At 40.7% G+C, this 13,311-nt stretch overlaps 1 protein-coding gene across 1 annotated transcript in view; it reads left to right on the forward strand.

Annotated features, from left to right (window-relative positions):
- The window catches only part of Fam193a (family with sequence homology 193, member A), a 116,526-nt gene that overhangs the window by 32,320 nt on the left and 70,895 nt on the right, over positions 1 to 13,311 (forward strand). The window contains exon 2 of the mRNA NM_001243123.1: positions 8,329 to 8,571. Coding sequence (NP_001230052.1) covers positions 8,329 to 8,571 — 243 coding nt within the window. The remainder of the gene's footprint in view (positions 1 to 8,328; positions 8,572 to 13,311) is intronic.

The raw sequence follows: 13,311 nt of genomic DNA on the forward strand, positions 1-13,311 counted from the left end.
TTGTAGCATGCAGCGTTTTCAGATTGTTTTTGTTTTTAGCTTAGTAATATATATTTACAATTCTGCCTGCTATATTACTTGATAGCTCATTTCTTCTTGTGTGGACCCAATTTTGTGCTCATTTACCTGCAGAATTACATTTTGATTGCTTCAGATTTTAGCAGTTATGAAAGTTGTTGTAAATATATGTGAGCAGAGGCAAATGTACGTGGGACAGGCAAAGTACCACCTCTCTCTCTCTCTCTCTCTCTCTCTCTCTCTCTCTCTCTCTTTCTCACACACACACACACACACACACACACACACAGACATGTGCATGGGTTTTCATGTATATGTAAACTTTCAGTTTATTTGATAAGTATTAAAGAACATAGTTGTTGGATTTAGTGGTTAGGGTTTGGCTTATTTTGTAAGACATTTCAAAACTGTCTTCTCAAATGGCTGTGCCACTTTGCATGTTCCAGTAGGTTTTTAGTGATGTGTGTGTGTGTGTGTGTGTGTGTGTTTATAGAAGAGATTGAGTGGCTTCATTTCTGTGGTTTCTTTTTGAGGTGGGGGTGGACATTTCTGGATAACTTTGTTAACAGGTAGTAAGAGATGGATGAAAATGCAGTCAAGATGAGGATAAGGGGCCTGAAGAGATAGCTCAGCAGTTAAGAGGAGCCAAGTCGATACCCATGTCAGATCAATCACATCAAACCTGCAACCAGCTCCAGAGTTATCAGATGCCTCTGGCCTCTGTGAGCATCTGTAGGTACATGCACATGCCACCACACAATGCATATTTAAACTAATACAAATAAATCTTTTTTAAAAAAAAAATCTTTTTTTTTAAAAAGAGGAGGATGAGATAGGAACAGCATGTTTGTGCCCTAAAGGAAAGAAGGAAAAACTTATGCCTTTTAAAGGTGTGTGTGTGTGGTGGGGGGGGGGGGGGGAGTCCTTGGGTGATGATGGGGATGTGACTGACACATACCCTGGTGAGGAGGTAGTTTGGTTGGTAGTAGCCAGAGAAGAGCTGGTAAAAGAAGATGAGTGGGCTGGGACTCTGGGAAACACAGTGCCAAATAGTTTCCCTAACAGAATGTTAACCCTTTACATGCCCTTTAGCAGTCTACAATGCACTCACGCTTCTGTTCTCTTTTAAGTGTCTGTGCTGTGTGAACTCCCAGTCTACTTAATCCACTGCCTTCCTTCCCAGGTACTCCTTCATACTTAGAGCCTCAGTTGTTACTTGTTCCCTGTGATGAAGTGTATTAGTCAGGGTTCTCTAGAGTCACAAAACTTATGGATAGTCTGTATATAGTAAAGGAATTTATTGATGACTTACAGTCTGCAGTCCAACTCCCAACAATGGTCAGTAGCAGCTGTGAGTGGAAGTCCAAGGATCTAGCAGTTGCTCAGTCCCACACGGCAAGCAGGCAAAGGAGATAGAAAGAGCCTTCCTTCTTCCAATGTCCTTATATGGTCTCCAGCAGAAGGTGTAGCCCAGATTAAAAATGTGTGCCACCACACCTTTAATCCCAGATGACCTTGAACTCGGAGATCTCCCAGTCTTAATCTTCTGGGATTCATAGCCACTAGCCTCAAGATCTCCATACCAAATCCAGGTCAGAAACTTCTATTTCCCAGCCTCCAGATTAGGGTCACTGGTGAGCCTTCCAATTCTGGATTGTAGTTCATTCCAGATATAGTCAAGTTGACAACCAGGAATAGCCACTACATGAAGGTTCCCAGATCTTCTTGCATTTTGAATCTATGGACCATGAAGTTCTTCAACAACTAAGTTCTGTCTGTAGTCACCGTTTTCAGAGGGCATGGATTAGCCTCTGGTGTGGATGTCCTTCTGACCAGGAGAGCACAGTAGTGAAAGTAGTGCCCGTGGGTGACTTGCAACTTGCAGGTTTCCAGGCAGCAGAGACCTGAAATATTTTCAGATGTTTGCTGTGCTATCAGATGATAAGAGTAGAGAGAGGTACTGGACCTGTACCAAGGATACTGAGATGATTTTCTTCTGGGTAAATTCAATCAGGTCAAACAGTAATAGACTTCAAATGAAGCAGTTACATTTATAGAGGGAACCATGTTAGTAACAATTACATGCATAGAAACTTTTTTAGTACTCATTCTGGCTATAAAAGCTATATAATAAATCCTAGCTACTTGGAAGGGTAAGACAGGAGGATCACAACTTTGAGCCAGCCAGGACAATTTAATGAGACCTTACTTTAAAAGGGGATTAGTGCATTTAATCCCAGCATTGGGGAGGTAGAGCTATGTTGATTTCTGTGAACTACATAGTTCCAGGACAGCCAGGGATACATTGAGGAAAAGATGGGGGAGGAAGGAAGGAATAAAGGAAAGAAAGAGGGTTGAGCATTTGCTCAGCTAATGTGTCAGGTCCTGGGTTTGATTACTAGTACTTCAAAAGAGAGGGAGAGAGGGGGGCCAGGGATGAGGCATGTGCCTAGTATCCCAGTATTTAGGAGTCAGAGGAGGGTCAAGTGTTAAAGGCTAACTTAAGTAAGCTCTGTGAGACACTGTCTGAAAACTAAAACAACACAAAAAGAAAAAGGGGTGCTAAAATAATACATTTTACATCAATAATCAGTTCTTAAGTAAATTATATTGAGTTTCCAGAACAACCTTGAAATCTATAAATTGCTGTGTATTCTATAAAATTGCATAAATGATCTGTAATAAAACTTTTTAAGTTTTTAAACTAATTGTGTAGATAAATTCTTGATTCTGTTACCAGATTTCTTTTGGTAAGTAAGTATGGGAGGATTCAGTTTCTGTTTAGTAATTATTTCCTAGTGCCTCTTGCTCACAGAAACTACTTGTGTTTGAGTTCTGGGAAAGAAGTGAGAAAGGTTCAAGCAGGCAGGCAGGAAGACAGGCAGGCAGGCCGGCAGGCATAAAGTAAGGCAAGCTGGAAGGCAAGACTATGCATTCTGATATTGCTGTACATTTTAGCCCCTTCAGTGGGTATTGGGTACTTTACAGTTCTAAAAACAACTGAATGTCCAGTAAGACAGGCAAAGGATACTTTGTATTATGATGAATGTTTCTATATAAAGTTGTAGTAATTAGCTACTGGAAGCATGTATTAAGAGTGAGGAGCAAAACTTAGAGGAGAAAAGAAAGCACAGTGGGATATAGCGAATTGTCCATTGTATTTGATAAAGGAGGTGAGATTGGTGTTCAGAGTGGGAGATGCTAAGTACTAATAATTCGAGGCAAGGGCCAGCAAAAGGACTAGTCAGGTAAAGGGGCTAGCTAAGCTGCAAAGATGAGAATTGACTCCTGTAGAACATCCTCTGGCCTCAATGCTGTGACATGTGATGCATTGTATCCATGCATATATAAATAAAAGTTTAAAAAATTCCTTTTAAGCAAAGTGAAAACCATAGTTCTGAATGGAATAGGAATGTGGAATTGTCAATTTTAACCAACTGTTATAAGGGGTATTCCAACCATCTGAGGGCCTCATATGTCTTACATGATGCCTTGCTGAGGACTGATCTATTTTAGAAAACAAGAGTCATAGAAAGGATTTGAAGTAGTAGCTGTTAGGTTTATATGCAGTGTGAGCTGGCCTTATGCATTTGGAGGTGAAGTTGGCGAAAGAGATCTGAGGATTAGTGTGGATGGGGTACATATGTTGATGTAGCCTTTCCCAAGCCTTCATAGTTTGCCACTCTCATTTGGGAAGTGAACATCCACAAATATGAACTATATTTTATATTGCTGAAAAAACTCTGATTAGTTATGTATAGAAGATTTAAAATTACATTAAGGCTCTTATAGGCTTAGATTATTCAAACCTACTTTAATAAGGATTCTCAAACCCTTCAATTCCCCTTTCTAACCCTCCCATCCAAAGGTAGGGGAGAAAAGTTGGTAAATAGGACAAGGGGATGTGGACTTGTTTAGAAGTAGTTCTTTGGGGCTATTCCAATCTCTATTGTCAGGATACCAACAGTTCAGTTCAAAGTGTCACTAAACATTAATTAATCAGCACTAGTGGCGAGATCCAGCAGAAACAGCCAGACCTCCACAGAATTAGCCACGTCATTGGGAATGACCAAAACCAGTAGGAATACCGGGAGAAGTTCTCTGTCATGGCTCTCAAGGAAGTGAAGATCAGCAACAAACAATGCAGGTGTGCCATCACTGTCTGTTGAGCCCTACTTACACTCTTTCCAAACATTACGTGCCCTGGAGAAGAGTCCTGCTTCATCAAAAGATCACATGAGTCTACTTCAGCAAGACATCACATGAGTCTGCCTCATGTGACACATCCAGAAATGTACACTTTAGGCTCTTTTTTGATGATAGCCAAATTATATTAGAACTCAGTAACAGATATATACAGAGCCCCAAAATTAAGAAACTAACCATACTTTTAACAAAGTATGTGTTAAAGAAGAAATCAAATGTGAAATTTGGCCAGGTGTGGTGGTATATGTTTTTAATCCCAGCACTCAGGAAGCAAAAGTAAGTAGGTGGATCTTTGTGTGTTTGAGGCCAACCTGGTCTACATAGAAAGATCCTATCCAGGAAAAATGAAAGCAAACACAAAAGGTGGAATTTAAAATTATTTTAAACTAAAGATTTAAAAATTGGTTCAAAATTGGTTAAGTATGGCTAAATTAGAGCACCGATGGAAATATATATGACTAACAACCTGGATTATATAAGAGGAAGAGCTTTAATGACCTAAGTTTCTACCTTAGCAAAGTGAAAAATGTAGTCATTTTCTGGGGATCCATATTCTGGTCTCTGTGCTTGGATAGCAAGTGCTTATACATTTGAGCCATCTCCTTAGTCCTTAGTTCTGTGACTTTCCAATCATTTGTACTCATGGTGCCCAATAATATATGCAACTGCACTCCATCTTCCAGAGTCTTTCTCTGGAATACAAACTTTATATTAGAGCTCATGAGAACAACATTCAAGCTGACCTTTGCCTAACTTACCTGTCTCTTGAGATTATCCTATGGTATTTAGTCATTTATCCTTGAGGCCCCTGTGGGTCCCACCTTGCTCTTCTCTATTGTTCCTACAAGTATAAGCTACCTCTTCTTCACTTAGAATTGCCTGTAGCAGCATTTCTATGTCATTGTCCATAGAGTTTATTTTCATACAGTAAGATTTCTTTTTAAGACGGATATTGGGTCATGTCTTCTCTTGTGTGAGAACTAGAAACTGAGCAACGTGTCCTTTCTGACTGTGCCCACCTGCTACAGAAGCTTTAGATCCTTGCCTGTGTTTGTGCTAGCATAGGCGTATTCAGATGTGTGTGCTCTCTTTCAGCACACTTTCTCTTTCAGGTCTACAAAGAGTTTCCTTTGGGTCTCTGCTTTGTTTTTTTTTTTTTCCACATTTCACTCTTGGTAGTTCAAACCTGTAGTCTCAGCTACTTGGGGGACTGAGGTAGGGGGTTGACAGAGCCCAGGATTTTGAGGCCAGTTTGAGTAATACAGAAAGATACCATCTCCAAAACAAAATCTGGGCAATGGTGGCACATACCTTTAATTCCAGCACTTGGGAGCCAGAGGCAGGCGGATTTCTGCGTTCGAGGCCAGCCTGGTCTACAGAGTGAGTTCCAGGACAGCCAGAGCTACACAGAGAAACCCTGTCTTGGGAAAAAACCCAAAAAAACCAAAAACAAAAACAAAGGCTAAGTACTTCCAGCCTGTGGCTCTGAGCTTACCTAGTCAATGCCTTTTAGAAGAACAGGGCCTCTGTTCTTTGCATTTTATTCTTGTCTCTCCTAAAAGATGGCTCAGAGTAGAGATTTCTGTATAGATGTGTCTTCTTTAGAGCTGTTCCTGACCCATCTTGTCTCAAGCCTCACTTCTGGCTCATCAGCTCTCTTAATAGCTTTCCTGCAGCCTGGGGCTGGTGCTCTCCCCAGCTCTTCTTTCTTCAGCTCCTGTTCTCTTTGTGCTTGTTCTCCTAGTTAAGTGCAAGTGACATCTCTGCAAGTATTTCCTGACAGAGGCCTTCATTGTGGCCTGAATGAAGGAGCGTTCTTCCAGCACCAGCACTCTGCCAGTTGCTCCTAAGATATATTTTTTACTAACATCTTTTTTTTTTTTTTTTTTTTTTTTTGTTCATTTGTTTTTAAGAAAGGATCTAGTCCAGGCTGGCCGAGAACATTTCTGCCTTAGTCTCAGAGTGTTAGTAGTCTAAGCTCTAATAATCTGTTTTTGCTTTAATAAGGATATTAGCTCTTCCAGACAGTGAATAAGTAAAAACTTACTACTGTGCCCTGGTGCCTAGGCACATGGTAGGCTCCTAGTGAGTGCAGGTTGAGAGCATCTCTGATCCAAAAAGTCTTGAAATACTACCAAGTCCAAACCATGTCAGGTATCAACATGAGACTGATTGACAAAGTTTCATCACTAGATCCCATGTAATGGTTGCAGTCACAGTGCTGATGCACTTAAAATATGGATGGAGTGACCCTGGCTTCTGTCTGTGTAAGGTTCATCTGAAACAGAAAATTTTCATAGTAATAAATTTTGGACCCACCCCAAAATTATTTTAATATATATTTAAATATCCTGGAATCTGAATAAAGCTGAAATCTTAAGGTTCTTTTGGACCCATGTATTTGGTGGTGAATGAGTGAATGTCTTTTGTCAGTTTTGGATGTCATATTACATTTCTGGCCTGGCTTTTGATACACTTGTGCCCAGCATGTGCATGTGTAGCCTGTGACCACTGATCTGACATTTATGGTTATTCTGTCTGTGACAAGAAAAAGACGGGTTTAAGTGAGGCAATTTTTAAAATTCTCATGATGTTGACATCCCAGGGCTCTTTGTATGGAAAAAGATCAATACTCTTGTACTGTTTTGTTTGTTTATTCTTTGGTGGGGATCTGGGCAGGGGAGTTCATAGGCTATACTGGGGACTCTCCTCACCCTGTCACACAACTGAGATAGTGTTATGGGTATAATGGGTTCATACTGTTTCAGCTATTATCAGAGCATGTAAATGTGAAAGACTTTCCTTCACTCATTAATTATTTATTCAGCCTCAGATTTTAGCCCCAGTGCCTCTGTGTAGCCTGGGGCCCACTTGGTAGCTCTGGTGGTTGTGGGTCAGTTGTGTGTGTTAGTGTGCATTCATAGTCTGGTTGAATGTTGATGATAGTCTAAGAAGAGACATGCGAGTAAGGGAAGATCTGAGGAGCTGGCTTGGCAAAGACAGCTGAACACTAGAGAAGAATGAGATATTCTTCCTTTTCATCTGATGGCTGTGATAGGAGAGGCTAAAGAGGGGTCTCCTGTCTTCCTTTGCTGAGTGCTTAGTGCCAGCCAGCTTCTGCAAGGTCACACCTGCCTGAGTGGACAGTAATGCTATAGGAGAACTCATTTTAGTTATCTGCTTTGAGTTAAAGTCTTGTTCCCTGCTTGGTGGTCTTGGTACTGTGTCAGTTGTGTGTGTTAGTGTGCATTCATAGTCTGGTTGAATGTTGATGATAGTCTAAGAAGAGACATGCGAGTAAGGGAAGATCTGAGGAGCTGGCTTGGCAAAGACAGCTGAACACTAGAGAAGAATGAGATATTCTTCCTTTTCATCTGATGGCTGTGATAGGAGAGGCTAAAGAGGGGTCTCCTGTCTTCCTTTGCTGAGTGCTTAGTGCCAGCCAGCTTCTGCAAGGTCACACCTGCCTGAGTGGACAGTAATGCTATAGGAGAACTCATTTTAGTTATCTGCTTTGAGTTAAAGTCTTGTTCCCTGCTTGGTGGTCTTGGTACTGTAAGTCTGTTTCCAAACCTCAGACCCTTAGCTTTTTTGTGTATTCCAAAGGATTTTTTACTTTAGGCTTCCTCTATTCCCACATTTATCCCATAGTTTTGAAAAAGCAGCTGTTGAAATTAGGCAGTGAATTCAGCATTATGCCTGGGAATTTGGGTCTTGGGTATGCAGCTGCCATATCCAAGAGATTGTTTTCTGGAGTTTAGGCCATGGATGGCCCTCTTCAGAGATACTGCTGCCTTGGTGCAAGACCTTGTGTGCTGATGCATCTGGTATGATGTTTCATGCCTATTTGAGATCTGAAGATCCATGCTGATGAGTTTTCCTGGACAAAGTAATACAAAAGTCTAGGTGAAGGGGGAAGTGCTTCTTTATGATATTCTTATTTTATTTAAAATATCCAGTTTTTAGAGTATGAGGTTCAGCTTCATATGTTTTTAGTTACTATTTTTCTATATAAATATACATATGTATAATATATATATATATTTTTAACAATCTTGGCTTCCTGGCTCAGGTTTTGAACATAGAATTTTTTTTCTATTCCAGACTCCTTTTAGTTTTGGCATGAATCATAGGACACCACCCTACCCCGCTGGGGATTATTGTCTTCTATGCAGAAGTGAACGAAAAGACTCTTCATTCTTAGAGAGTGGAGTTAAGACTGCGAGCAAATTGGCCCTTTCCATGGCTCCCAAGGGCAACAGCGTGCTGCACCTGCCGCTGTGGGTATGCCCAGACTGCCGGAGGACTGTGGAGAAGGAAGAGAGGCACAGCGGTCTTGACCAGCCGGTGAGTGGCTGCAGCTTCAGTGGGCTTCTTGCTTCTCTCTTGTGGGTGGTGGGCTAACTGGCAATGAAAGGATTTCCGTCTGTCATCAGAATGCTTCCTTCCACACTATCTTTTGACCCGTGCCAACAGGGATGTCTCTCCTGGCCTTTGCTGGCCACACCAGCAGTAGGTGGAGACTATCTGCTTCCTTATCTGCACAGTCAGCAACTTGGCCACTAGTTTGTTACATTCTGACTTTTCCATCTGACATCAGGGTTTCTTTAATGATAAAGTTTCCTGAAAAGTTAGTAAGGCATTCATGTGTTTAGTTCTAGACAATCCTGTGTACTGGTAAATATCTGAAAATTATTTCTGTAGCACATTTTGGAAGCCTGACCTTCCGCACCCCTGATTCCAGGCCTTCCCTTACTGGAGACTATTATTAGGCTTGATCTAATCTTTGACATAGTTTAAATCTTAGTGGCCACTGTTCCCTTTAGGCTTTCTTATCTCTTTATTGGTATTCTATGAGATGGCTTTTTCAACCATTCCCATATTCAAGGCTCTTTTCTTCCCTTTTATTATTTTATTTTTCTTCTTTGCTTTTGGCTGCTGAATGCAAGAAGTTGTTTTGAGTGACTTTTCTTCTGATCTCTTGCTTCTTGTGGCCAGTAACAGGCAACAATTCCTGTCTTCTGCTTTCAGATTAGTCCCAGTGGAGTTTTGAGAAGGATTTGGCTGTAGTATGGATGGCTCTCGACCTCCAAGGCCTAGTACTCTTCGTCATTGGCCATTCAGCTGGCTGAAGACAACCCCAGCTTCAATGCCAGTGTTGGTGGCAAAGTTTTATTAACTAAGTCTGGGGTTTCAGTGCTGATCAGACTAGAAGTTAGTGTTTCTCTCAGCCCCTTCTCACAAGCCCTGTTTCCTGCTTTGTCTCTCTTCCCTAGCTCTATCTCTGACTGAATACTTCACTTACACAATGTGTCTTTTTTACTGTAGTATAAACTCCGTGAGCACAGTTATTTTTGTGTATGTTTTAACAAAGAACAGTTAACCCGACATATCTGGTACTCATTTGCATTAAATAGAAATTAAACAATAAGCAAAGGAATGAAGAAAAGCTCCTGTAATCTATTTACCAAAGATTCAGAGCATAATTAGTCTGAAATTTTCTTCTCAGATTTTTTTCTTTCAGTTTCATATAAGTATATATTAAATTTTGATCATTTCCCCTTCCTCCAGTAACCTTCCTTTATTCTTTCCCTCTTGCTCTAAAATCCTTCACAAGTGCACTCCCACTTTTGTAGGTTTTTTTTCTTCTTCTTCTTCTTTCTATGAACCAGGGGTTTGATTAGGGTTATTGGCATGAGTGTTGGAAGTGGGGCTTATTTATTGGAGCCTAGGTTACTTCACAGAGGTTTTTCTAGTGAAGAAAATGATCCCCATCCCAGAAACCATTAAAAGTAGCTCTTAGGGATAGATGAAGCCTCGTGAGCCCTCTCCAATCTACCTGTGCAGGTACCCCTTTTTATATTCGCCCTCCCCCATTCTATATGTATTTTTCTCCTTTTAAAATTGTTTGGTGTGTGTGTGTATACGTGTACACATGCATGTGTATTCGTAGGCCTTTGGGTTGTTTCCATATTTGGATTGCTTTGGGAAAAGTGCCATGTTTTTGTACAAGTCTACCTGGATGTCCTTTCTCCATGTTGCTGCCCTGGTCTGGCATCTGTGGTCAAGGAGTGTTGTGGATTGCTGTTTGTATTTTCTGCTCCCACAAGAGGGTGAGGGAGCAGAAAATACAAACAGCAATCCACAACAAGAGAGGATATCTTTTTTGAGCCCTCTTGAATTATAGTGTCCTTTAGAGCTCATGAAATGAGTTGTCTCTGTTTTAGGGAGAATTTATGTGGAGCTGGTGTTTCCATTTCTTCCTTAAGCATTGTTCTTGCTTATGTTCCCCCCATTCTGTTTGGTCAAATGCCAGGCAGTGACTAGAGAGCATGTGTCTGATGCTGTTGCCCATTAGTGGCTTTGGGAGGCTGAATACATATATTTACTCATTCTGGGGGACCAAACAATGCCTTGCCTCACACTGGAGAGGCTGAGAAGTTCAGTAGTTGGTCTGCCCACAGGCTGAATATCTCCACAGTCTCAGTTTGTTGCTGTAGTCCTAGAGAATTCCTGGAGAACTGCTGACTTTCCGTTAGTGCTGGAATCCTGAAAAAATTGGTTCAATTACTGGTATAGGAACAGATCACTTAAAATCTCTTATTCTCTATGTATTTTTGTCCTTTTCTTTTTTAAAAAAAAAATCAATGTTTCCAGTTTTGTTTACATGGTTTCAGGATGTATACTGACTGAGACATTGAGAGTACAGGCAAGATATTTAAGGTAGGTCTTCCTACTTCCAGTAATCTAATTAAGAAAGTTCCTCATAGGAATGCCCAGCAGTTTTTGTTTTAGTTGGTTCGAGATGCAGTCAAGTTGACAATCATGAATAACTAGCACACTCCAGATAGCATTTCTTCTGTAGCCACTCATTTCCAGCCTCATTCATGTTTTGTGTATATTGAGCCCAGAAAGCTAAAAGACATATGTATGTATGTACATACGTACGTACTTACTTACTTAGACAGCATTTTTCTTTGTAGTTCTAGCTGTCGTGGAACTTACTCTGTAGACCAGGTTATCCTTGAACTTAGAGATCTTCTTGCCTCTGTCTCCCAAGTGCTGGGATTAAAGGCATGTGCTCAAAAGGCAACTTTAACATTTTTTTTTCTTTACTACATGTCTTAGTCAGGGTTTCTATTCCTGCACAAACATCATGACCAAGAAGCAAGTTGGGGAGGAAAGGGTTTATTTGGCTTACACTTCCATGCTGCTGTTCATCACCAAAGAAGTCAGGACTGGAACTCAAGCAGGTCAGGAAGCGGGAGCTGATGCAGAGGCCATGGAGGGATGTTCTTTATTGGCTTGCCTCCCCTGGCTTGCTCAGCCTGCTCTCTTATAGAACCCAAGACTACCAGCCCAAAGATGGCACCACCCACAAGGGGCCTTTCCCCCTTGATCACTAATTGAGGAAATGCCTTACAGTTGGATCTCATGGAGGCATTTCCTCAACTGAAGCTCCTTTCTCTGTGATAACTCCAGCTGTATCAAGTTGACACAAAACTAGCCAGTACACTACATTTTTTTTTTTTTTGTAAGTGTGTGTGTATCTGTTGGACTCATGCCATGGTCCGTGAACAACTTATAGGAGTTGATTTGCCATATGGATTCCAACAATTGAACTCAGGTTGTCAGGCTTGGCAACAAGTGCTTTTACTCACTGAGTCATCTCACAGATGCAGCCGTCTTAGATATTTTTAAGTGTGCTGTCTATTATTGCTGTCTCCAGCCTGGGCATTGGCCAGCTGAGCTTCCTGCTCTTCTCTTACTGTGATGATTTTTTTATGATGCTGTATGGTTAGAAATTATGGTATATATTAGTTATTCTGCATTCTGTTAGCAGCATTTGCTAATTCTGACCCATGCTTGAGTTTCATAAATGCTGCATTTGTGTTTGACCTGGGTAGAAGGTTCTGTGTGTATCCATTCTGAACTGTGAGCCAAACCTTTTTTCACTCTTGATTTGTGTATGCGTGCTTAATCTACCAATTTCTGGGTGAGATCACTTAAAATCTCTTACTCTCTATGTATTTTTGCCCTTTTCTCTTTTTTTCAATAAATGTTTCCAGTTTTGTTCTACAAGGTTTCAGGATGTATACTGACTAAGCCTGTTGAAGTTACTTATACATTCTCTTCTTCATTGTGTGGGAGCCTCATGGAGGCACCTTCTTCTTTAAGGGTGACTTTTCATGCTATTTGTAACTTTTCTTCCCTCTTCTCTCCTCCCCTCCTTTCTATATCCTTTCTTCTATTTCTGGGTAGTGTTTTTTAGGTTTTCTTGTTGTGCACTCAATAGAAAGGTAGACTTTTGGGGTGTTGGTAGTATACACCTTTAATACCATCACTCTTGAGACGAAGCCTAGTAGCTCTGTCTGAGTTGAAGACCACCCTGGTCTATATAGTGAAGTACAGTCTAGCTAGAGCCACATAGTAAGGCCTTGTCTCATAAAAGGAAGGAAGGAAGGGAGGAAAGGAGGGAAGGAAGGAAGGAAATAGGGAGTGTGGGTGAGCTTATTTGGATTTTCTAAGTTTGTTCTTACTGGTGAGTTAGGACTGGTTGCTTCCTGTGGTTGTGGATGTGTTTGGTGTTGACTCTGAGCACAGAGAAATCAAGTGCTGCTCCTTAGCTTAGGTCCTATTGTGGCTCTGATTCTTACGATTGCTTTCCTGCTGAGCTGTTAATCACCTTCTGGCCTCTGTTAGTAATAGCACTGAAGCATCAAAATCTAGACACTGTAGTTTGATTTTTTTTTTAAATGTTTAAAATTTATAACCATATAGTATTCATTCATTGTAATTGAGGTTTGTTGCTGTGTGCTAATCACCTGTATAAATATAATACGTTTGAGCTTCCAAATTTTGCTGTTAAAGATTATTCTTTTGGATCGCAGTTACAAATGCTTTTCTCTGTAGATGGATGGAAGGAGTTCCTGAGGTATAAAGCATTTATAAAAACAGCTTGATTGCCTGTAAAATCTAATATTATATTTTCATAAGCAAAAATAATTGAGTGATTAGAGTGGCAAAGTTTACATCTTTTGTAGCTCTTTTTCTCTCTAAGTTGTTTTCTGTATACTGGTTCATCTT

The sequence above is a fragment of the Mus musculus genome, chromosome 5 (assembly GCF_000001635.26).
Source record: "Mus musculus strain C57BL/6J chromosome 5, GRCm38.p6 C57BL/6J".
In the NCBI taxonomy this organism is placed as follows: domain Eukaryota; kingdom Metazoa; phylum Chordata; class Mammalia; order Rodentia; family Muridae; genus Mus; species Mus musculus.